The sequence below is a fragment of the Anolis carolinensis genome, unplaced genomic scaffold, assembly GCF_035594765.1.
Source record: "Anolis carolinensis isolate JA03-04 unplaced genomic scaffold, rAnoCar3.1.pri scaffold_9, whole genome shotgun sequence".
NCBI classification, from domain to species: Eukaryota; Metazoa; Chordata; class Lepidosauria; order Squamata; family Dactyloidae; genus Anolis; species Anolis carolinensis.
Genome location: NW_026943820.1, coordinates 3341341 through 3366080, shown reverse-complemented (window position 1 = coordinate 3366080; position 24740 = coordinate 3341341). Strand labels below are relative to the sequence as shown.

General features: G+C 37.4%; 1 protein-coding gene across 2 annotated transcripts in view; it reads right to left on the bottom strand.

Annotated features, from left to right (window-relative positions):
* zc3h18 (zinc finger CCCH-type containing 18) overlaps window positions 1-18860 on the bottom strand; it is a 67626-nt gene extending 48766 nt beyond the window's left edge. The window contains exons 1-9 of one of the 2 annotated variants that reach the window (XM_062961568.1): window positions 18660-18860; window positions 14518-15131; window positions 10198-10282; window positions 9792-9946; window positions 7968-8060; window positions 6150-6307; window positions 3917-3949; window positions 2092-2218; window positions 307-581 (exon numbers count right to left, since the gene is read on the bottom strand). In XM_062961568.1, coding sequence (XP_062817638.1) covers window positions 307-581; window positions 2092-2218; window positions 3917-3949; window positions 6150-6307; window positions 7968-8060; window positions 9792-9946; window positions 10198-10282; window positions 14518-15117 — 1526 coding nt within the window. In that variant the 5' untranslated portion in view covers window positions 15118-15131; window positions 18660-18860. The remainder of the gene's footprint in view (window positions 1-306; window positions 582-2091; window positions 2219-3916; window positions 3950-6149; window positions 6308-7967; window positions 8061-9791; window positions 9947-10197; window positions 10283-14517; window positions 15132-18659) is intronic. The other variant, XM_008122262.3, reaches the window with a different exon arrangement.
* Window positions 18861-24740: the final 5880 nt, after the last annotated feature.

Sequence of the window (24740 nt, the reverse complement as noted above, 5' to 3'; positions counted from 1 at the left end):
GACACACAACAACAACAATCCTACTTAACCTGACTATCTCATTGGCCAGAAGCAGGCCCACACTTCCCATTGAAATCCTGATAGGTTTATGTTGGTTAAAATTATTTTCATTTTTAAATATTGTATTGTTCTTTCATTGTTATTGTTGTTGTTTTGCACTACAAATAAGATATGTGCAGTGTGCATAGGAATTTGTTCGGTTTTTTTCCCCAAATGATAATTCGGCCCCTCAACAGTCTGAAGGATTGTGGACCGGCCCTCTGCTTTAAAAGTTTGAGGACCCCTGCACAAAGCGAAGCCTCGTACCTTGGTGGCTGGGGCGACCGGGCTTTCGGCTTCTCCTTCTCCTTGTCCCGCTCTTTATCCCGGTCCCGCTCTCGGTGCTGGCGGTCCTTGTCGTCCCTCTTGATGCGCTCCCGCTCGCGCTCCCACTCTTCTTTCCTCCGCTGGCGCTCTTTGTCGCGCTCGCGCTCCCGTTCGCGCTCCCGCTCTCTCTGGCGCCGCTCGCGCTCCCGTTCTCTCTCCCGCTCGCGCTCCCGTTCACGCTGCCGGGTCTCCCTCTCCCGTTCTCTTTCCCTTTCCTTGTGGAACGACAACAAAAAAAAATTGAACACGTTAAAATGTTTTCCTGCACCTTGGCTATATATACCGCTGGTCTTGTCTTGATGAAGAAGCATCAACACTTGTATATATATATAGAACTATTAGGAACAGAGAGAACCCTGCTTTGTTTTCACTTCTGTTTCCTAGATCAACAATATAGTACTATATAATATAATAATATTGTGCTATGGCAATAATATAATATACAGTAGAGTCTCACTTATCCAACATAAATGGGCCGGCAGAATGTTGGATAAGCAAATATGTTGGATAATAAAGAGGCATTAAGGAAAAGCCTATTGAACATCAAATTAGGTTATGATTTTACAAATTAAGCACCAAAACATCATGTTATACAACAAATTTGACAGAAAAAGTAGTTCATTACACTTTAATGCTATGTAGTAATTACTGTATTTATGAATTTAGCACCAAAATATCATGATGTATTGAAAACATTGACTACAAAAATGCGTTGGATAATCCAGAACGTTGGATAAGCGAGTGTTGGATAAGTGAGACTATACTGTATTGTATATACATGTAATATTGATACTAATATTATAATGTAACGCAATATAATACTAATAATTAATACAATATAATAATATTAATTATATATTAAATGTAACATTACTACTATTATTACAGTACAGTGGTACAGTGCAATATAGTAATATATTTATATTATTTATGTGTTGATTTCAAATATTTCTATCCCACCCTTCTCACCCGAAGAGACTCAGGGTGGCGTACAATTGGCAACAATTCGATGCCGACACATCATTAAAAACAAACAGCATATAAAATCTATTACAAACAGTTAAATACAGTATAAAATATAAAACATATGGTTAAAGCAAAGTATATAGTGCTAATATTGTGCTATGCTAATGATATAATATACTGTATGTAAATATAACTTTTAAGCCGCTCTGAGTCCCCTTCGGGGTGAGAAGGGCGGGATATAAATGTCACAAATAAATAAATAGATAGATAGATAGATAGATAGATAGATAGATAGATATGTGTAAAGGTGTTTTGCTTCCTGTCTGCATGTAGAGGTCACTTCCATCTTCTTCACAAAAGTCTTTAGTGCTATATTATCATTTTGTTTGAGAAGGGAGCCTCATGAGGCCTTTCTCAAAATAGCTTACATACAGACATAAGAATCAACATGAGGAACGCTTCTTACCAAAGTTAGGTAACTTCTTTTTATCTCTCTACCTTTTTATCCAACAATAAAAAGGGGTTTTAAACCTTTTTGAACCTTACCAGAGCATGCTGCGTATTTCTCTCTTTTCCTATCATAAAGTCACATGTAGCATTAGTGATACAGCACTTTACACTGCTACAGATACCAAATATTTCTACATTAGCCACATATCAAATAGTGAGCTGCCAAATATGCCTGAGCTGGAGTCAAAGTGGAGAACTAAGCAGAATGAGCATTTTGAATCCATGAAAAGAGGTGGATGCAGCACTTACCTTGCTCAACCTGTAGTTCCGGTATGGATCTGGGTCTGTGTATTGCACCCTGAAGTTCTCATATTGCCCACCACGCCAAAATCGTTCTATTTCGTAATCGTAGTAAGGATCCGCATAAGGATCAGACCTGGACAGGAATCAAACGAAGGGGAATATTTACATTAGAGCTGTGCCAGTCACATTTCCTAATCAGACTGCAAATTTATAATATTTAATAATAATAATAATAATAATAATAATGTGTTCAACTTGTGATTGTGTGATATGAAATCTAGCATATATATCTCGTTTGCTGCATCATACTCCGTCTTTGTGTCAGTATAATAGTAATAATACTTTATTTTTCTATCCCACCTCCATCTCCCCGAGGGGACTCGCAGCAGCTAAAATGGGGCCAAGCCCCCCCAAAAAATAATAATACAAGAACAATATAAAATAATATATAAAGAATGTCAACAAGTGATTAAAAATAAAAAAGCAGATTAATAACGCATTAAAACAGCATAACATAATAACAACAAAGTAGAATGGTAAATACTATGAGGCAAACACCACACTAATAGATAAAATGGGGGGAATTATGATACTGAAAGGGTTCCATTCATGCTGCAAAAGAATGAAATGAGATCCCAGGATTTGTCTTTGGTGGAAATATCTATATCTATATATACAACAACAATTCTTTATTGATTAGTCACTTTTGACCATATCAAAACATGTAAAACATACAAAACGTACACACTTACGCATACATACAATAAATACACTATGTATACACACATATGCAAAAGCTACTCTGAGTCTCTTTTAGACTCAAAGCAGTTTATGTATATGTAAATAATAATAATAATAATAATAATAATAAAACTTTATTTATACCCCACCACCATCTCCCCGTGGGGACTCGGGGCAGCTCACAATGTTACAAAAGTAACAGCGCAAATACATTAACAATATACACAGTTTAAAACACAAGAAGATAATAAAACAGAAGTTAAAACAAAGGTTTATACAACAGTAATGATATCAAACAACCACCAACGTAATTCATTAAATAAAATTAATGCTACTACATATATAATATATATTCCTTAGCTTTTATTAAATGTTTAAAAATTCAATAAAAATTAAAACAGACACTAGAACAAAACAATATTAAAATAATAATCCCCATTTCACATTTGGATAACTGAAATCTGCTGTCGAAGGCTTTCATGGCCGGAATCACTGGGTTGTTGTTCATTTTCCAGGCTGTATGGCCACGTTCCAGAAGCATTCTCTCCTGACGTTTCACCCACATCTATGGCAGGCATCCTCACAACCTCTGAGGATGCCTGCCATAGATGTGGGCGAAACATCAGGAGAGAATGCTTCTGGAACATGGCCATACAGCCCGGAAAATGCACAACCCAGTAATTGAAATCTAATTACAAGCCCTGGAAACAGGAGACCCATGGCATCAACATTTATGTAAATCCCACCATAGGTTTGCTCTAGTCACAAACTGCTCTTCCAGTTATTGGACTGAGTGGCTCTGTAAGCATCTGGGGACCAAAAAAGACTTTAGCACCACCATGTGGTAATGTTTCAAGCAAATGCACAGCATGCGCTGTATATACCTAGATGCATTTCTTAGAAGCAGGGTGGTTATGATAAAAACCTTTGTAAGATATTCTAGCACCAGGAGGAACTGGTCAACTGGAAGCCCAGTCTTACGCAACAAGGAAGGCTGGCATTGATCTACGAATTCCTAAGAATCGCAAGGGATCAAAATGAAAGCAAAACGGCCCAGCTGTAAACACAACGGAGATTAGAGACTGCTTACCCAAAGTTGGCGTTGTCTTTGATGTCCACCTCACTGGTGTTATTTTTTTTTAACAAGAAAGAAGGGGAAGAAAGAAAGAGAAGATTTATGAATCGGTCAGCTGGTTTCACACATCACCAAGTTGAATCTCAAAGCAAGCGGAAATTTGTTCTAAAAATTGAACTCAGTGGGGAAAGGCAGCGGTGGGAAATTCTAAGAAAGTTGAATGCTGGGAAATTTTCAAAATACCATAATAATGGAGTTTCCTGGTATGGTGATATCTTTCTTGGTACCAGTCAAGCTCCTGAGTCACTCAATATATTTTTAAAAAAATCAGTAACAAATAGGGGTCTGGTGCAAGAGTATTTTTAACAGCCACTGGCAACATAAGCTTGAATTAGCACACATATACATATATACCCTGTTTCCCCGAAAATAAGACATCCCCAGAAAATAAGACCTAGCAGAGGTTTTGCTGAATTGCTAAATATAAGGCCTCCCCTGAAAGTAAGACCTAGCAAAGTTTTTGTTTGGAAGCATGCCCGGTGCCCGCCAAACGAAACACCAGAGCATGCAGGATTGGTAAATGTAAATGGAAATAATGGTAGTAACAAGAAATTCTTGACAGGAGTCACATTTTGTCTGGTTTGGTTATGTTGGTTTGTGATGACAACTACTGTACAGTATATAATAAATGTTCATTTTTTTGTTCAACAATAAATGTGAATTCTTCTTCATGGAAAAATAAGACATCCCCTGAAAATAAAACCTAGCACATCTTTGGGAGCAAAAAATAATATAAGACACTGTCTTATTTTCGGGGAAACACTGTGTGTGTGTGTGTATATATAGATAGATAGATAGATAGACATACACACACACACACACATATATTTGTGTATGCTAATTCAAGCTTGTTGGTAGAAGCTTTTATACATATATACATACATGCAGTAGAGTCTCACTTATCCAACATAAATCGGCCGGCAGAACGTTGGATAAGCGAATATATTGGATAATAAGGAGAGATTAAGAAAAAGCCTATTAAACATCAATATAGGTTATGATTTTACAAATTAAACACCAAAACATCATGTTATACAACAAATTTGACAGAAAAAGTAGTTCATTACACATTAATGCACATTAATTACTGTATTTACGAATTTAGCACCAAAATATCACAATGCATTGAAAACATTGACTACAAAAATGCGTTGGATAATCCAGAACGTTGGATAAGTAGGTGTTGGATAAGTGACACTCTACTGTATATACAAACACGCACACGCACACATATTTATTTATTTACTACATTTATATCCTGCCCTTCTCACCCCGAAGGGGGCTCAGAGCGGCTTACACATGATATGTACATGCAATATATTATATTATTAGCATAACACAATATTAGCTTTATATATCACTATATTGAACTATATCACTATACTGTAATATTATTAGTAATATTACATGTAATATATAATATATAGTTATTAATATATTGTTTTATTATTAGCATTATATTGTGATACATTATATTATTATCAATATTATATGCATATACATTGATTATTCATTATTGTATATACATACATATGCCAGTTGGGGTACTCCTAACAGCTTCTTGCCAAATTCTGGGCATAACTAAAGTCACGAGAGAAAGGCACAGCCTTGCCCAAAGGTCATTCCAAATAGTACATAAATCTCTTTGGTTTATTCACTTTGGGGCTCCCCCCAATCACTCAAGGCACCACCCACACTAAATAGATCAAAGCCTGTGATCTATTGATCCGTTGGGGTGACTCACGGAGGCTGTGATCAGCTGCCATGCCAACCAACTGTATATCTCAGCCCACACACAGTTGCCAGATCTCTATAGATTATCTAACCTACTTTTTAAAGAGTGGGGTGCAATTTGCCAATATCTACTGGGCATTAGAATGCAAAAAACCAGGATTAATCAACAGGACTGGGCAGCAAGTGGGCATGGGTTTTGCTACAGAGTTCCCAAACAAAAAACCCAGCAGAACTCAACCTTGTTCTTCTTTTTAGTGAGGTCAATGAATACCCTTTCGAAGTGGGGAAAAGCAGTTGTGGATATTGAGTGTAACAACTACTTTCTGAGTAAGCCAACACTGCCGCCTGGTGGTTGGTCATACGGCTAGCAGAACAAAGCTTGGGCCACTAAGCAGGAACCCAGCCGTGCTGTTGTTCTGCGTTAGTGAGCTGCGTGATTTGAACGGTGCCTTACGTTGAGTCTCGGACTTCACGAGTGATGCGGTAGTTCCAGTCCCGGAAAAACTCATTCTCTTTGTCGAACTCCCGCTCGTCCTCCCCGATGGTCACCGTGAACCGCTTCTCCTCAAAGTCGGGCTCCTGCTCTTTCCGCATCGTGGCTTTTTTCAACACCTAGGAGAGTCAAAGTACTTCTTAAACTGTGGGTCCCAACCCCAAACAGGGTCCCCTTCACTCAGTGTTGGGGTGCCGAAAAAAATGACAACAGTAGAAATTTTCTGAATGTCACCTAACAACTATTTAAACATTTACATGAACCTGTTGTGCGGTGTTTATAGTGAACTTTGCAAAAGATGTTTCACCTGCTCCACAAAAAGGAAAATCAGCCTGTTTAGCAATACTTGCAAATGTTGATTTATCAGTAAATGTTTGATTTTTATACCTATTTATATTACACCTAAATTAACTAAACTGTGAATTTTAGTGCTGTCTGTGTTTAATTCTGTTTTAATGCTTGCATATTTTAAATTGTATACTAATGCTTTTATGCCAAGCTCCTTTGAGTCCTCTTCCTGGGTAACCACACTCCCATCTTTTAAAAAGTTTCTCTAAAAACCAAAGCATGGTTCAATCCTTAGTTAATTATTTAGATTTACCTTGTTTTCTCATATCTACTCCATAAGTGTAACAGCAAGCAACAATGCCAACCAACCAAGGCCCCTTCTACGCTGTCCTTATATCCAAGGATCTGATTCCAGGTTATCTGCTTTAAACTGGATTATATGTGTCTCCACTTCCATATAATCTGGGATAAGCAGATAAAATGGGATCAGATCCTGGGATATAAGGACTGTATAGAAGGGCCCTATGTTATCAGATATAACTGATGTACCAAAGTATTTAATATCCTTTTATTTTAGTTCCTTTTTCAAAAAATAAAAATTCACAATGTGACGTAGGTCCACCCTGTAACCAAGCTGACAGCTGCTTTCAAAAGATTTTACAGACTCTTTCTTGTCTCATTAGAAGGTAAAAAGAGATGCATTTTTTGTTCCATGGAATGGAGTTTGGCAAGTCTCAGCTTGCAGTGGACTCTTATATGCCACCAAGAGTAAGTTATTGTGACCTCATGAAGACTGGAACATGATGGATATTAGAACAGGAGTCATGTAGCTTTTGGGCTTCTTTAAAAAAAAATTTTTTTTGAGGGTTAATTTGTGCAGTAAACTTGACTTTTGGAGAAATATTGCCTCTGTTCACTGGCCATGCTTTTATTTTGCAATGCTGTGTTGTAGAATTTGATATTTTAATTTGTTGTGATATGTATTTTATATTGCTGTATTTTATATTGTTGTGTTTTATTGTATACGTTTGGGCTTGGTCCCCTTGTGAGCCGCCCCAAGTCACCTTGGGGAAATGGGGTGGGATACAAAACTAAAGTTATTATAGTATTATTATTATTATGGGACTTTGTCAGCTAAATAAATATTTACAGTTTCCTTGTTATAAACAAAAGAGGGAGATGGTTGCACTTGGTCTAGAACACGTTGGCTGTGCCGCTCAGAAAATAACTCATTGAGAAACAAAGGCTAGGAATGCAGGTTCCCTACAAAAGGTGACAAATGCAGCCTTTTGCATTTCCAATTCAGTAATCTCGAAAAGCAGTGCTGAGGAAGGCAGAGAGTTTGAAGAATGGTCACCAGTGTAGACACAATTTGGCCAGGCAGACTGGCTGCCAAAATGAAGGGAAACTTTACAGCAATCTTTGAGGTGTGCACATCCATAAGCCATCATTCCTTTTAATTCTGACCAAAACAAGAAAAAACTGGCCTACCTCTTTAGCATGGCGGAGTCCTCGCTCCCAGGCACTTTCTGCTGGAGGGTCTGGAGCAGGGGGCGGCAAGATTTCATCAACAACAGGCCCTCCCTTGACAAAAGAAACAACCCAGAATGAGACAACACACATACATTTTCATTATATTCACCTTCCTCTCCCTAAAAACAGTTTGCAGGCAGGAAATATATTTGAGCCAAGGACTAAATAGTATTTTGCCTGTGCTGTTCTACTATATAATACAATATAATAATATTGTGCTATGGTAATAACATAATATATTGTATATACATATAATATTGATACTATTATTATAATGTAATGCAATAAAATACTAATAATACAATATAATACAGTAGAGTCTCACTTATCCAAGTTAAACGGGCCGGCAGAAGCTTGGATAAGCGAATATCTTGGATAATAAGGAGGGATAAAGGAAAAGCCTATTAAACATCAAATTAGGTTATGATTTTACAAATTAAGCACCAAAACATGTTATACAACAAATTTGACAGAAAAAGTAGTTCAATACACAGTAATGTTATGTTGTAATTACTGCATTTATTAATTTAGCACCAAAATATCACGATGTATTGAAAACATTGACTACAAAAATGGCTTGGATAATCCAGAGGCTTGGATAAGAGAGGCTTGGATTAGTGAGATTCTACTGTAATATCAATTATATATTAAATATAATATTACTAATAATATTACATATGGTGGTATAGTACAACATATAAGAATATATAATGCTAATATTGTGCTATGCTAATAATATAATATATAGTAGAGTCTCACTTATCCAACATAAACAGGCCGGCAGAATGTTGAATAAGCGAAAATGTTGGATAATAAGGAGGGATTAAGGAAAAGCCTATTAGACATCAAATTACATTATGATTTTACAAATTAAGCACCAAAACATCATATTTTACAATAAATTGACAGAACATGCAGTTCAATTTAGCTGCTCGTGACTTCCTTTATTTTATCACTTTTAAACTTATTTATTATGCAATGCTTTTGACACGAAATAAATAAATACACAGTAACGTTATGTAGTCATTACGGTATTTATGAATTTAGCACCAAAACATCACAATGTACAGTAGAATCTTACTTATCCAACATTCGCTTATCCAACATTCTGGATTATCCAATGCATTTTTGTAGTCAATACTTTCAATACATCATGATATTTTGGTACTAAATTTGTAAATACAGTATTTACTACATAGCATTACTGAGTACTGAACTACTTTTTCTGTCAAATTTGTTGTATAACATGATGTTTTGGTGCTTAATTTGCAAAATCATAACCTATTTTGATGTTTAATAGGCTTTTTCTTAATCTCTCCTTATTATCCAACATATTCACTTATCCAACGTTCTGCCGGCCCGTTTATGTTGGATAAGTGAGACTCTACTGTATTCAAAACACTGACTACAAAAACATTGGCTTCTAACAAATTGACTACAAATAAAGATAGAATTGCATAAAATGAATTTACAGTAACAACAGTGTTGAAAATTAAACCTGTAAAAAGTTCAGTACTTTCTGACTAGAGAAACAGTTGTGGATCCGGGCAGGAGGCAGACTGCGTTGGATAATCCAGAACGTTGGATAAGCGTATGTTGGATAAGTGAGTATCTAATGTATTATATGTACATATAACTTGTAAGCTGCTCTGAGTCCCCTTCGGGGTGAGAGGGCGGGGTATAAATGCAATAAATAAGTAAGTAAATAAATAATGAAATGGCCTACTTAATCTCTTAGAATTCTGAATCAAACCACATTTTTAAAAAGAGGTATTACTATACCCAAGGATTGGCTGGCATCAAGGGGTGAGGGCCAGGACCAATAGGAGGAGCCCCGTTAGGAGAGAAAGGCTCTGGCTTGGAAATCAAAGAGTAGTTTCCTTTGTCATTCACTCCTGGGTGAATAAACCGGCAGTTCATGCCCCAAGTGCAGTGCCCTGCAGGAAGGAAAAAGCACAGAAAAAGTGAATGCTTCATGCACAACAATGCCAAAACATCCCCAAAAACATTCAACATCTCCTCAGGCAACACAGTGCCAAAAACATCAACATTCAGCATCTCTTCAGGCAATATAGTCTGTGCAGAAGCCATGTATTTTAAGAGCAAAGATGCATATGTTCACGCAGCTGCCTCTGAAGGCCCATAAAGGGAAGGGGGTGCTCAGGGCTTGCCTGGGTTTGCTTCCTACCTTTTACGAAAAAGCGGCAGGTGAGACGCGGCCTCACTTTCCTGTCGCTGGGGTCTTTCACTTCTCCTTCCTCCAAATCGTCATCCTAAAAGAGATCAAACAGGAAGACATTTTAAAACAGAGGTGCTGCTATGGCCACAGAACTGTCCAAAGAGCCTGAACTGGTTGAAGAGGCCAATCATGGTGATGATGAAGACTGAAGACATGCAGCCCATACTGGGCCAGCCATAAAGGGTGCCATTATATGAAGAAAATAGTAAGAACCACCAACAAAAAAGTCACAATGACATGACAAACAAAGCTTTCAAAAGATCTGTGTATAATCACATTATGTAATACTACCAAATTGCAAAGAACATGTCTCCAATAAGGAATCCAGAATGGAATGCACCTTCTATAAGATACAGCAAGACTTGTATTAAAAAAAAAACCTTCAATGAGTACAATCCCAGTCAAGAGAAAATGATCAAAACCATCCCAGAGATATAAAAACTCCAGAACAGTTTGCTATAATATTTATTTATTATTTATTAGTGACATTTATATCCCTCCCTTCTCACCCCGAAGGGGACTCAGGGCGGCTCAAAAGTCATATGTCCATACAATATATTATTTTATTCATATAGCACAATATAAGCATTCTATATTAGTATATTGTACTATACCACTATATTGTAATATTATTAGTAATAATACATGTAATATAAATATACAATTATAATAGTGTATAATTATTATATTATTATTATATTGTATTACATTATAATATTATTAATATTACAGTGTTCCTTCACTTATCACTGGGGTTAGGTTCCAGGACCACCCGCAATAAGTGAAAATCAGCGAAGTAGAGACACTATATTTATTTTAATATTTATACATTATTTTAGTAGTTATACACTGTTTTAAGTCTTTATCAACCAATCGTGTGTTGATAAATCACCTCCTTCTCCACCTGTTGCCGCTTGGGCTCCTTTTCTCTCCCTTTGGCTTCTCCTTCCTCCCTTCCTTAGGCTGTAATTTGTAATTTTTTATGATTAATAATAGTCTTTTAGAGTTTATCAAAAAACCACAAAACAGCGAATCTGCGAAAAGTGAACCACGAAGTAGTGAGGGGACACTGTATATACATATACAATATATTATATTATTAGTATAGCATAATATTATTATTATATATTATTATGATTATTAAATGTTATATTATTATATAACACACACAAAAATGGCAACATTCAGTCCACAAAATGGTTATATTCCTCAAGTAGCTTTAAATCTATATATTTACTCCCAGGAACTGTGAAGGTGCTTCCAAACATCTTCATCAGCAAAGTTAATTTCAAATCCACGTTGAAATCATCAACATTTCTGCATTTGTCATTTGAGTCATATAGGCCCCTTCTACGTATAACTGTACAAAATCCACATTGAACTGGATTATATGACAGTGTGGACTCCGATAATCCAGCTCAAAGCAGATATTGTGGATTATCTGCCTTGATATTCTGGATTATATGGCTGTGTGGAAGGGCTCAAAGATATTCCACAAGGACATACTGGTCTCCAAAAATTCACCAAGGCTTTGTATACTAAAAAAATGTCAGTTGAGGTTGTGGGGGTGCCTCTGGCAACATTCAGGTGGCAAATGAAGGCTTCTGGCCATATACAGATACCCATTTCCCTCATGTTGAAATCATTTCCCCACCTACCCATACCTTTCCTCCAATTACAACACTGTCAAGATATTACAAAAACTGAGTGTTCGGATAAGGCTCAATTTGCACCAGATGACTTTGGCACAATGTACACTTCACCTGGAACAGAATGCTGATTTTTCCTCAGTACCCACTGCCTCCCACTTTGGCACAAAACATCGGTTGTGTTTATTGCCCTGGGATCTCCCAATTTATCAATGCAAAGGGTGCCAGGTACAGAGAGGAGGTTCCGCTCTATTAGATTAATAGGCAGCCTATGTTACAAGCAGCTTTTAGGAGGGGAAGTTAACAACATTTCATTATCCACTGCCACAGCATCCTCTTTTTACTGCTCTTTTGGGAAGCAAGAAGTTTTATTTTTAAATATGGTGCATGACAATTGAAATAACACTGGACAGAGACACACCGAATACCAAGTCAAATGGTGCCTTTTTTCACTTTCTAATGGCAGGATATTATTAACCAGGATATTATTAATGTCTCCTATGTCATCAGATGGGAGCCCCCCCCCCCCCCCCCCATCTCCCCGCGGGGACTCGGGGCGGCTCACATGGGGCAAGTCTCGACTAAAACAATTTACAAAAACAACAGCATAAATACATTGAAAAATATACAAAAAAATGAAACACAGTAAGACAATAAAACAAGAGTTAATAATATCAACCAACCACCAAGTAAAATTCAGTCAACTTCAATGGGGGACTGCAGCAACAATATAAAAATAACATCATCAGTTAAAATACCAGAATAAAAGGGACCCAATAAAATTGAGGATAGAGTTATAATGCCAACAGAGGCTAGTGTTATAGTACGATATAGCAATATATAATGCTTATATTGTGCTATATGAATAATATAATATATTGTATGTACATATGATTTGTAAGCCACCCTGAGTCCCCTTCGGGGTGAGAAGGGTGAGATATAAATGTTGCCAATAAATAAATAAATAACCATGAACAGTCAGGTAAAGGCATGTCTAAGGGCCCTTCCATACAGCCATATAACACAGAATATCAAGGCAGATAATCCCAAAATATCTGCTTTGAACTGGGTTATCTGAGTCCACACTGCCATATATGCCAGATAATGTGGGATTTTATTCAGCTGTGTGGAAGAGGCCTAATAGTTCCAGAGCTCCTCATCTCTTTTAGCTTTGTTCTCATCCACTGTCAGCTCTCTTGTCACTTTAACTGTCTGAACCACTTACCATAATAGCTTCACTTCCCTCTCCTGGAAGGAAAACTATTGCTGCCTTAGTGGCCTCGATTTTATTTGATGCTTACAGGGCTTTTAAGATAGCTGTCTTGAACTCCAGAGCAAAGTGCCTTTTTCAAATGCTAGATACAAGACAAACCACATCCTGTTCCACTGCTCCTCTTCCTTGTCCTCAAGTATCAAGACTGGACAGTCTACTCAAAAGACCGTCTTGAAACGGATAAAGGTGCGATGAACATTAATAAAGTGGTCTGGGTATTGGACTAGGACTCTGGATACACCACACAAATAGCGCAAGGTATTAAATACTGGGAGAGTTACAGAGAATCCCACATGTAGGGGTTGACAGTGCTTATCATTAAAATATGACAGGGAAGAGAATTAATTTCAATATCCATAGAAACTTTTTCCCCCAACTTAAACATCCCAAAAGAGTTCATCAGCTGTGGACTCAAGTGGTTACTGGTATCTCTATCTTGTTTTTAAGTTGAGCTGCAATAGGGAGCAAAGTTGCTGTGAAATTGTCATGGGTCCAGTTGTACCAAAAACAATGCTGCCATGAAATGTTAACATGCCACTCCAGGACCAGAGTGAAGAAGGGGGGCCAGTAAGACACAATTCCACTATGTCTCCTGTATCAATATAACATATAATACTAATATTATACTATATTAATAATATAATATATTGTATATACATATAATGTTGATAATATTATAATGTAATACAATATAATAATAATAAACTATTATAACTGTATATTATATATTACATGTAATATTACTAATAATATTGCAATATAGTGGTATAGTACAATATAGTAATTAATAAGGCTTATATTGTGCTATGCTACTAATACAGTAGAGTCTCACTTATCCAACATAAACGGGCCAGCAGAATGTTGGATAAGCGAATATGTTGAATAATAAGGAGGGATTAAGGAAAAGCCTATTAAACATCAAATTAAGTTATGATTTTACAAATTAAGCACCAAAACATCATATTATACAACAAATTTGTCAGAAAACGTAGTTCAATACGCAGTAATGTTATGTAGTAATTACTATATTTACGAATTTAGCACCAAAATATCACAATGTATTGAAAACATTGACTACAAAAATGCATTGGATAATCCAGAATGTTGGATAAGTGAGACTCTACTGTATATTGTATGTACATATAACTTGTAAGCCACCCTGAGTCCCCTTCAGGGTGAGAAGGGCGGGATATAAATGTTGCAAATAAATAAATAAATAATATTTGGATTCTTAAACAAAAATGGAAACAGTCCAAAACAAGAAAAGGGCACCAAAATGCTTTGCAGCCCACAATTGCCAAAGTTTGGTGGTCAGAATCTATGGCTAAAAATTTTTGCTGAACTTACGTCAATCTCTCCATCATCAATTTCCCCATCCTCCTCTTTCTTCTTCTCCTTGGGAGGCTCTTGCTCGTCCTTGTCATCCTCGCTCTTTGCGCCAGGCTGTTTCCCGTCTTCGGGGGGCTCGTCTCCCTTCTCTTCCTCTTCTTCTTCCTCCTCTTCTCCCGCCGCCTTGTCTGCCTCGTCGTCAGCGGCAACGGTGTTGGGCTCCTCGGGAACCTCCTCATCATAGTCCAGTTCATGTTCGTCCAGTTCCCGAGTGACAGAGGAGGCTTCGTCCGCAAGGTCATTGGCTCTATCCTCCTTGACCAACAGAGAGCCCTTAAGCAGGCCGCTTGGCTCGTTGTTGTCAGAGTCCTGAGACTTGGCTTCGCTTAAACGGTCCTCTTCGTCGGAATGGTTCTCTTCTTCCCCCTTGTGGCTCAGTGATCCGTCGGCACCATTGTCTTTCCCCAAATTGTTGTCCAGTCCCTCTTCTCCATCCTGGTCTGAGTCGCTGTCTTTCAGGAGTTCGTCGTCGGAGAGCTGCTGGTCATTGTCCTCCTCTTCTTCCTCTTCCTCATTGGGAGAGCAGGGGTTTTGCTCAGGGCTTTCGGGAGCATCCATTAGGGCCTCCTAGTCTATAATGGAGGGGAACAAAAATGATTGGATCACAGCTACATCTGAAACCAGCTTCTCAATCATTCTTGCATGATTTAGCTATCTGGAACAGATGCTCTCTACATGCAAAAGCCCAGTTTACAATCCAAAAAGACAGAATGGGCAGCTCCGTCTTATAGTCGTGTCCATGACCATGGTTTTCAAAGCAAAATCCCCCCATGCTCAGCTACAAAGGACACAGTGCACAAGGTAGCAACCTGGAGCTCCATGTAAGCAGTAAGCTCAACATCTTGTGTAGATACACAAAAAAATGAGATCTCAAGTATTCTTCCAAATCCAAGCGTCTGACCCTTGAGTGATATCTACTGTTTATTAGGCGGGTCAGGCCCAGCCATTATGCACACAGTGACAATTTAGCCTATTTTTGCCTCAAATCGCCTGCTTCAGTAGCACAAGATCCCATTTTCCAACTCTCTGTAAAGTGAATGTCACCTAAAGCCAAAATTCAGAGACTTAGACTGCAGAGCACATAAAATCATGACACTCTTGGGTTTCTAATACCAGACTTTGAGGCAGACGACAAAGTATATTTTCAGGGGAGACAAACATATCACACAGTATTCTTGTCAATATTTGTTTAGCGGGGGTTTATCTTTGCCTTCCTTTGAGGCTGAGAGGGTGCAACATGCCCAAGTAGGATTTGAACCCTGGTCTCCAGAATTAACACTCAAGACATTGCACCCTGCTGGTCCCTATGGATTTCCATAAGAGGGCTAAAACATCTCTCCATACTGCTCAGTAATCACACACACGCGCGCGCGCACACACACACACACACATATACATCCTTTCTCCTGAAGCAAATATTTGTGGCCTATACTACTAGACCACCAAAACAAACATTCTGCAAATGATGAAGACTGACCAACACAAAATGATATACATTGAGTGATCAGTTATCATGGTATGGAATATATTGGTAGGCAACCAACAAGCTTTAAAAAAGTTTAACTTTTACATGCTGTGACAACACTATATACACATGTCCAAACATAGGCATGAGGACAGATTCAGGACACAGGCATCAGGATAGATTTGGTCGGAATTATCCTGAATAAAACATTTTTAGACCATCGCACTTCACCAAAGTGTTAACTGAACTAACGTTTCAGGATTTGAAAATGTTTCTAACTGCTTTCTGTTAAACATTGGCCCTAGGTAGTAAAGGATAGCGTGGGTAAGCTGCCCACAAACTAAACATTCAGATACTACTACTACAGAGGTCAAAGTAGACATCAAACACATCCATGATCAAAAAGGCCTGCAGTACCAGTTGTTTTCTAATCACAATCTTAAATTATTAAGCCAAATCAGATAGTAACTTCATCTGAACACAACATGGCAACTTGCTTACAATGTGAAAGACTGCAAGCTTAGCATAATATATGAAGTTTCTAAAGAAGAAGAGTTAAAAATCATGGTTCTGATAGTTTAAAGAAAAACACAATTTGACAGGACACCAATAAATGAACAACCTAAACTGCTAGACTTAATTATGCTTCTCAATTTACCACAGTACTCCCTACAAATGTCACCTTCCAGGTGGCTCTAGATTCAGGACTAACCTCTGGTTGAAAGGATCATGCAAAGCTGAGAAGAGATATCACTGTCAGAGACTATGAACAACACTCAGAGCAATAGTACAATTCAGTACAAGGCATCTTTTCATAGTGTGTGGCGACCAATGAATGGCACAGCACACACAAAAGGATCTAGATTCATACAAGAAGCCATGCTGCACCAGGCCTAAGACCTACCTAGTCCATTGTGACTCAATTGGAGTCTACTGTTTACATTAAGGGAAATCATAGTCCCCCCCCCCCCCCTCTTTTCTGCTTTGGTCAGATCTCACCTGGAGCAACCTTGTGTCAAGCTTTGAGTACCACAATTCAAGAAGGATATGGACAAGTTGGAATATATCCAGAGAATGGTGGGCAAGGTTCAGGTCTGGCTTAGGGTGCTGGGGATGTTTAGCTTGGAGAAAAGAAGTCTGTGAGGGGACATGACAGCTGTATTTAAATATCAACGGTTGCCACATTCAGGAGAGGACAAGCTTGTCTTCTGCAGCTGTAGAGACCCAGGACACAATGGAGGAACAGATTCCAATAGCAGGAAAGGAGATACCACCTAAACATGAGGAAGAACTTCCTGATGATAAGAGCTGTTCCAACTATGGAATATGGAACTGGATTTCGTTTTGCTTTTCTCTGGAGGTTTTTCAAGTAGAGGCCATCTGTTAGGATTGTCTTCCTGCTTGGCAGAATGGGGTTGGATTGGATGGCCTTTCAGGGAATGCAAACTGCCTCGGAGTGTGATGGAGTCTCTTTCTCTGCAGGTTTTTAAGCAGAAGCTGGGTGGCCATTGTTGGGAGGGCTTGGATTGCTTCTGCCTGCAAAGCAAGGGGTTGGGCTGGTGGCCCTTGGGGTCCCTTCCAGCTCTAGGATCCTATGATAGATAGATAGATCCCTATACACACATACATCCAGGGTTGGACTGGGTGGCCCTTGGAGTCCCTTCCAGTCCAACAATTCTATGATCAATTGATTGATCACTATACACACATACATCCAGAAGTTGGGCTGGATGGCTCTTGGGGTCCCTTCAAACTCTAGGATCCTATGATAGATAAAAAGACAGACAAATAAATCGACAGAGTTATAGGATCCTATGATATACATAGACAGATCTCTATAGACGCATACATCCAGGGGTTGGACTGAATGGCTCTTGGGGTCCCTTCCAGCTCTAGGATCCTATGATAGATACATAGGCAGAGCTCAAAACACACATACATCCAAGGGGCTGGGCTGGATGGCTCTTCCAGCTGTAGGATCCTATGTATGATCGATAGATGGAACTCCAAAAACATGTCCTGGGGTTGGGCTAGATGGCCCTTGGGGTCCCTTCCAGCTCTAGGATCCTATGATAAATAGACAGAACTCTAAACACACATCCTGGGGTTGGGCTGGATGGCCCTTGGGGTCCTTTCCAACTTTAGAAGCCTATGATAGATAGATAGATGGAACTCTAAACCCACATAGAAAGAACTCTAAACACACATCCAGGGGCTGGACTGGATGGCCCTTGGGGTCCCTTCCAGCTTTAGAATCCTATTATAGATGGATAGAACTCTAAACATACGTCTTGGGGTTGGGCTGGATGGCTCGTGGGGTCTCTTCCAGCTTTAAAATCCTATGAGATAGATAGAACTCTAGAGACACATCCGGGGGCTGGACTAGGTGGCCTTTGGGGTCCCTACCATCCCGAGGATCCTCTCTCTCAGCCTCAGAGGAAGGCGAAAGCGGCCTCCCCGTGAGCCCATCTTGCCGGGAGAGCCCTGTGCTGGGCGGATCAACGTCGGCCAGAAAGGGCTCCAGAGGCCCGTCATTCCATTGGTTCCCGAGAAAGAACTCTTTGCGGCTGAGTAGGCCCGGCCCCCTCCCCTCCCCTCCCCTCCCTCAGTAGGCCTCAGGCCTCGCGCTCCTCACCTGGCCCGGCGGGAAGGAAGGCAGGCAGGCAGGCGGCGAAGGGAAGGCCGGGAGGAGTCGTTCCCTGAGGCGGCGCGGCAGGGCCTCCCTACTGGCGGCGAAGCAGGGCGGCCATGGCGCAACGTCATCCGGGCGCGACGGCAACGGCGAGCGCGAGGCGGCTCTAGGAAAAAGGAGGAAAAAAACGGATCGCGCATGCGCAGTAGAGGACAGCCGGAGGGGGCGGGGCGACGGTGGGGAAGTCCTTAGCCAATGAGGGAGCCGCATTCTAAACAGAGCTGAGGAGACACCGAATTGCGCGTGCGCACAAGGTGAGGCAGGGAAGAGGGCCCAGGTAGCCAATCAGAGCCAAGGAAAGAGAGGGGGCGGAGCGATGGAGGGAAGCGGGTAGCCAATGAGGGAGCTGCATTCTGCATCCTCATTAGAGCTGAGGGAGGAGAGAAGGGACTGAGGAGACACCGAACTGCGCGTGCTCAGAGAGGGGGCGGGGCGAAAGTGGAGCCGTGAAAAGACGGGCTCGGTGGCCAATCAGAGCCCGGGAAAGAGAGGGGGGCGGAGCGACGGAAGGGATTAGCCAATGAGGTAGCTGCAATCTAAATGAAGCTGAGGGAGTTAAAAAAGAGACTGAGGAGACACCGAAGTGCGCGTGCGCAGAAACAGGGGCGGGGATAGGGAAATCAAAGAGCGGTGACAGGACATCCGGCTAGCCAATCAGCGAGGAAAAAGGCAGGAATGACAATGTGGGGCGCGCATGCGCATTTCCATTTAAAGAGCACAGATTCAAAACATATAGCTAGGCTTGGAAAATAATAATAGAATTAGTAATACTTCCAACTCACAGCAACCCAGTAGTAAAAATACCTTTTATTTCTTACCGTAATTTAGATGCAATACAAACATAACAAGTATCAATAATACATTTTATTTCTTAAGACTTAAAATGCAATAAAAATATAAATAGGACGAATTACAAATAAAAATACAATAAAAACTTTAATAGTATTAATATATTTATTAAGTATTAATATATTTATTAATATAATTATTAAGAATTAAAATGCAATAAAACAGTATTATTACTTTTGCTTTCTTAAGAATTAAAATGCAATAAAACAGTATTCTTATTATTAATACCTTTGTTTCTTAAGAATTAAAATGCAATAAAACAGTATTATTATTGTTATTATTATTGCCATTGTTTTCTTAAGAGTTAAAATTCAATAAAATATTATTATTATTATTATTACCTTTGCTTTCTTAAGAATTTAAATGCAATAAAACAGTATTATTATAATTACCTTTGCTTTCTTAAGAATTAAAATGCAACAAAACAGTATTATTATTATTATTATTACCTTTGCTTTCATAAGAATTAAAATGCAATAAAACAGTATTCTTATTATTATTACTTTTGCTTTCTTAAGAATTAAAATGCAATAAAACAGTATTATTATTATTATTATTACCTTTGCTTTCATAAGAATTAAAATGCAATAAATTGTATTATTATTATTATTATTATTAATGCATTTGCTTTCTTAAGAATTAAAATGCAATTAAACAGTATTACTATTATTATTACTACCTTTGCAATAAAGCAGTATTATTATTATTATTATTATTATTATTATTATTACCTTTGCTTTCATAAGAATTAAAATGCAGTAAAACAGTATTATTATTATTATTATTATTATTACCTTTGCTTTCTTAAGAATCAAAATGCAATGAAACAGTATTATTATTATTACCTTTACAATAAAGCATTATTATTATTATTATTATTACCTTTGCTTTCTTAAGAATTAAAATGCAATTAAACAGTATTACTAATATTATTATTATTACCTTTGCAATAAAGCATTATTATTATTATTATTATTACCTTTGCTTTAAGAATTAAAATGCAATAAAACAGTATTATTATTATTATTATTATTATTAATACTTTTGCTTTCTTAAGAATTAAAATGCAATGAAACAGTATTCTTATTATTAATACCTTTGCTTTCTTAAGAATTAAAATGCAATTAAACAGTATTGCTAATATTATTATTATTACCTTTACAATAAAGCAGTATTATTATTATAATTATAATTATTATTATTACCTTTGCTTTCATAAGAATTAAAATGCAGTAAAACAGTATTATTATTATTATTAACTAGCTGTGCCCGGCCACGCGTTGCTGTGGCAAAGTGGTGGTGGTATTGGTTAAAAATTGTTGTGTAATTTTTATTTGACTTTATTTGAATTTTAAATTAATTTTATTGTAAGTTATATTTTTATTTATTATATTTTATTATTTTCTTGTGTTATTTTTAGTTATTTTCTCTTATTATAGTATTTTATTGTATTAATTTTTTTAGTGTTTTTTTATTATTTTTTATTGGGTTGCTAGGAGACCCTTAGCCTTCTAACTGGCAGCAATTGGATAAAAGCAATTATTCCTCTCTCTCTAATTAGGACTTTATTTTTCTTTTCTTTTTGTTGTATCAACCTAGAGGCGTGGATGATGGCTTGTGTTGTCAAATTTCGAGGTTGGGGGGCCTGTAGTTTTGTTGTTTTGTGGGTCGCCGTGATGCCATCACTCTTTTATATATATAGATATTATTGCAGTATTACCTTTGTTTTCTCAAGAATTAAAATGCAATGCAAACACAGAAACTTAATAGCAATGAGCCAGGGCGCTTAAAGCGGCGTCAAACTGCATTAACTCTCCAGTGCGGATGCACCCATGAAGTCCTGGAAATCCTATATGAGAAGCAGCTCTCCAAGATATCTAATGATCCCTATGGAAGGATTGCAAAATCCAAATAAAACCAGAGCTGTGGTCCATTTCGGATAAAGGATGCTCAGTTGCAAAATGTGGCTTTTGTATTTGCAGACGCAAGAGGGAGCCCGGACCCAGCGATGATGCCAACGAAGCCGAATGAATGGTTTGGTCCCAACTTCAAGGAGAAAAGAACCATCAAACAGAATGAAATTCTGGCACAAATCAAAGCTGTCTTGCTGAGCAGGAGGAGCTCGAACTCGTCTCCTTCTCTCCAAAATGAACATTTTAATAAGGCATTTATGATCATCCTAGGGAAGAAGGCCAAATGTCATGGGATTTCGAACCGGCGCTCCCACGTAAGCAAGAAATGATAGCAGAAAAGTGGGAAAGCATCGTGGGCTGTTGTGAGTTTTCTGGCCGTGTTCCAGAAGCATTCTCTCCTGACGTTTCGCCCACATCTGTGGCAGGCATCCTCAGAGGTTGGGAGGTCTGTTGGAAAACTATGCAAGTGGGATTTATATACAGTAGAGTCTCACTTATCCAACACTCGCTTGTGCATTAATGTGTAATGAACTACTTTTTCTGTCAAATTTGTTGTCTAACATGATGTCTTGGTGCTTAATTTGTAAAATCATAACCTAATTTGATGTTTAATAGGCTTTTCCTTAATCCCTCCTTATTATCCAACATATTCACTTATCCAATGTTCTGTCGGCCCGTTTACGTTGGATAAGATAGATATATAGATAGATAACATCTCTTTTCATTGGGGAGATGGTGGCGGAGTATAAATAAAAGTTTTATTATTACAGTAGAGTCTCACTTATCCAACATTCTGGATTATCCAAGCCATTTTTGTAGTCAAATGTTTTCAATATATCGTGATATTTTGGTGCTAAATTCGTAATTTACAGTAATTACAACATAACATTACTGCGTATTGAACTACTTTTTCTGTCAAATTTGTTGTACAACATGATGTTTTGGTGCTTCATTTGTAAAATCATAACCTAATTTGATGTTCAATAGGCTTTTCCTTAATCCCTCCTTATTATCCAACATATTCACTTATCCAACATTCTGCCGGCCTGTTTATGTTGGATAAGTGAGACTCTACTGTATCTGTGGAATAATGTCCAGGGTGGGAAAAAGAACTCTTGTCTGTTGGAAGAAAGTGGGAATGTTATCTGAGGATGCCTGCCCTAGATGTGGGCGAAACGTCAGGAGAGAATGCTTCTGGAACATGGCCACACAGCCCGGAAAACTTACAGCAATGTAAAGGTCAGACATATATGTATCACTGGCCTCACAACCTCTGAGGATGCCTGCCATAGATGTGGGGGAAACGTCAGGAGAGAATGCTTCTGGAACATGGCCACACAGCCCGGAAAACATACAACAAACCTGTGATCCCGGCCATGAAAGCCTTCGACAACACATGGGAATGTTGTAATTAGCCACCTTGATTAGCATTGAATGGCCTTGTAGCTTCAAAGCCTGGCTGCTTCCTGCCTAGGGGAGTCCTGGATAGGGGATCCTGGGAATGGAACAGAATAATAATAATAATAATAATAATAATAATAATAATAATAATAATAATAATAGCGTGGGTCTGGAACCTGTGCAACTTGACTCAAAATGGATGTATCTACGGGAGCTCTACAAATATGTTGTTGTTGTTGTTGTTGTTACAATAGAACAACAACAGAAGACAGAATTCAACATAATAATAATAATAATAATAATAATAATAATAATAATAATAATAATAATGGTGTGGTCTGGAACCTATGCAACTTGACTCAAAATGGATATATCTACAGGAGCTGCACAAATATATTATTGTTGTTGTTGTTGTTGTTGTTGTTGTTATTATTATAACAAATCCATTACTGCCAACTATACTGGACAGAAGACCGGGAATTCAACATAATCATCATCATCATCATCATCGGTCGGAAAGGACCGAATGAATAAACAACAACAACAACAACAACAATAATAATCATCATCATCATTGTATGGTCTGGAACCTATGCAACTTGACTCAAAATGGATGTATCTATGGGAGCTCTACAAATACAGCCCAAAAAACTCACAGCAACCCAATAATAATGATGACAACAATAACAACAACAACAACAACATACTTTTATTACGGTCCATGGACCCACAGCTATTGAATAAATAGTATGCAGGAATTTACAAATAATAATAATATGGATGATGATGATGATGATGATTATTATTATTATTATTATTATTATTATTATTATGCATATAAACTTTTTATTACGGTCCATGTACCCACAGCTGTTGAATAAATAGCATACAGAAATTTACAAATAATAATATGGATTCTTATTCTTATTATATTAATAATAATAATCATACATATAAACTTTTATTATGGTCCATGGACCCACAGCTGTTGAATAAATAGCATACAGGAATTTACAAATAATAATATGATGATTATTATTAATAATATTATTAATAATAGTAAATATAAATTTTTATTAAGGTCTATGGACCTACAGCTGTTGAATAAATAGCATTCAGGACTTTACAAACAATAATATGGGTGATGATGATGATTATTATATATTATTAATAATAATAATAATAAACTTTTATTACGGTCCATGGACCCACAGCTGTTGAATAAATAGCATACAGAAATTTACAAATAATATTATAGATTCTTCTTCTTATTAATAATAATAATAATAATCATACATATAAACTTTTATTACGGTCCATGGACTCACAGCTGTTGAATAAATAGCATATAGGAATTTACAAATAATAATATAGATTATTATTATTAATAATAATAATAGTAAATATAATTTTTTATTAAGGTCCATGGACCTACAGCTGTTGAATAAATAGCATACAGGAATTTACAAATAATAATATAGATTATTATTATTATTAATAATAATAGTAAATATAATTTTTTATTAAGGTCCATGGACCTACTGCTGTTGAACAAATAGCATACAGGAATTTACAAATAATAATATAGATTATTATTATTATTATTAATAATAATAGTAAATATAATTTTTTATTAAGGTCCATGGACCTACAGCTGTTGAATAAATAGCATACAGGAATTGACAAATAATAATATGGATTCTTATTCTTATTATATTAATAAGAATCATCATACATATAAACTTTTATTACAGTCCATGGACTCACAGCTGTTGAATAAATAGCATACAGGAATTGACAAATAATAATATGTATTTTATTATTATTATTATTATTATTATTATTATTATTATTATCAACA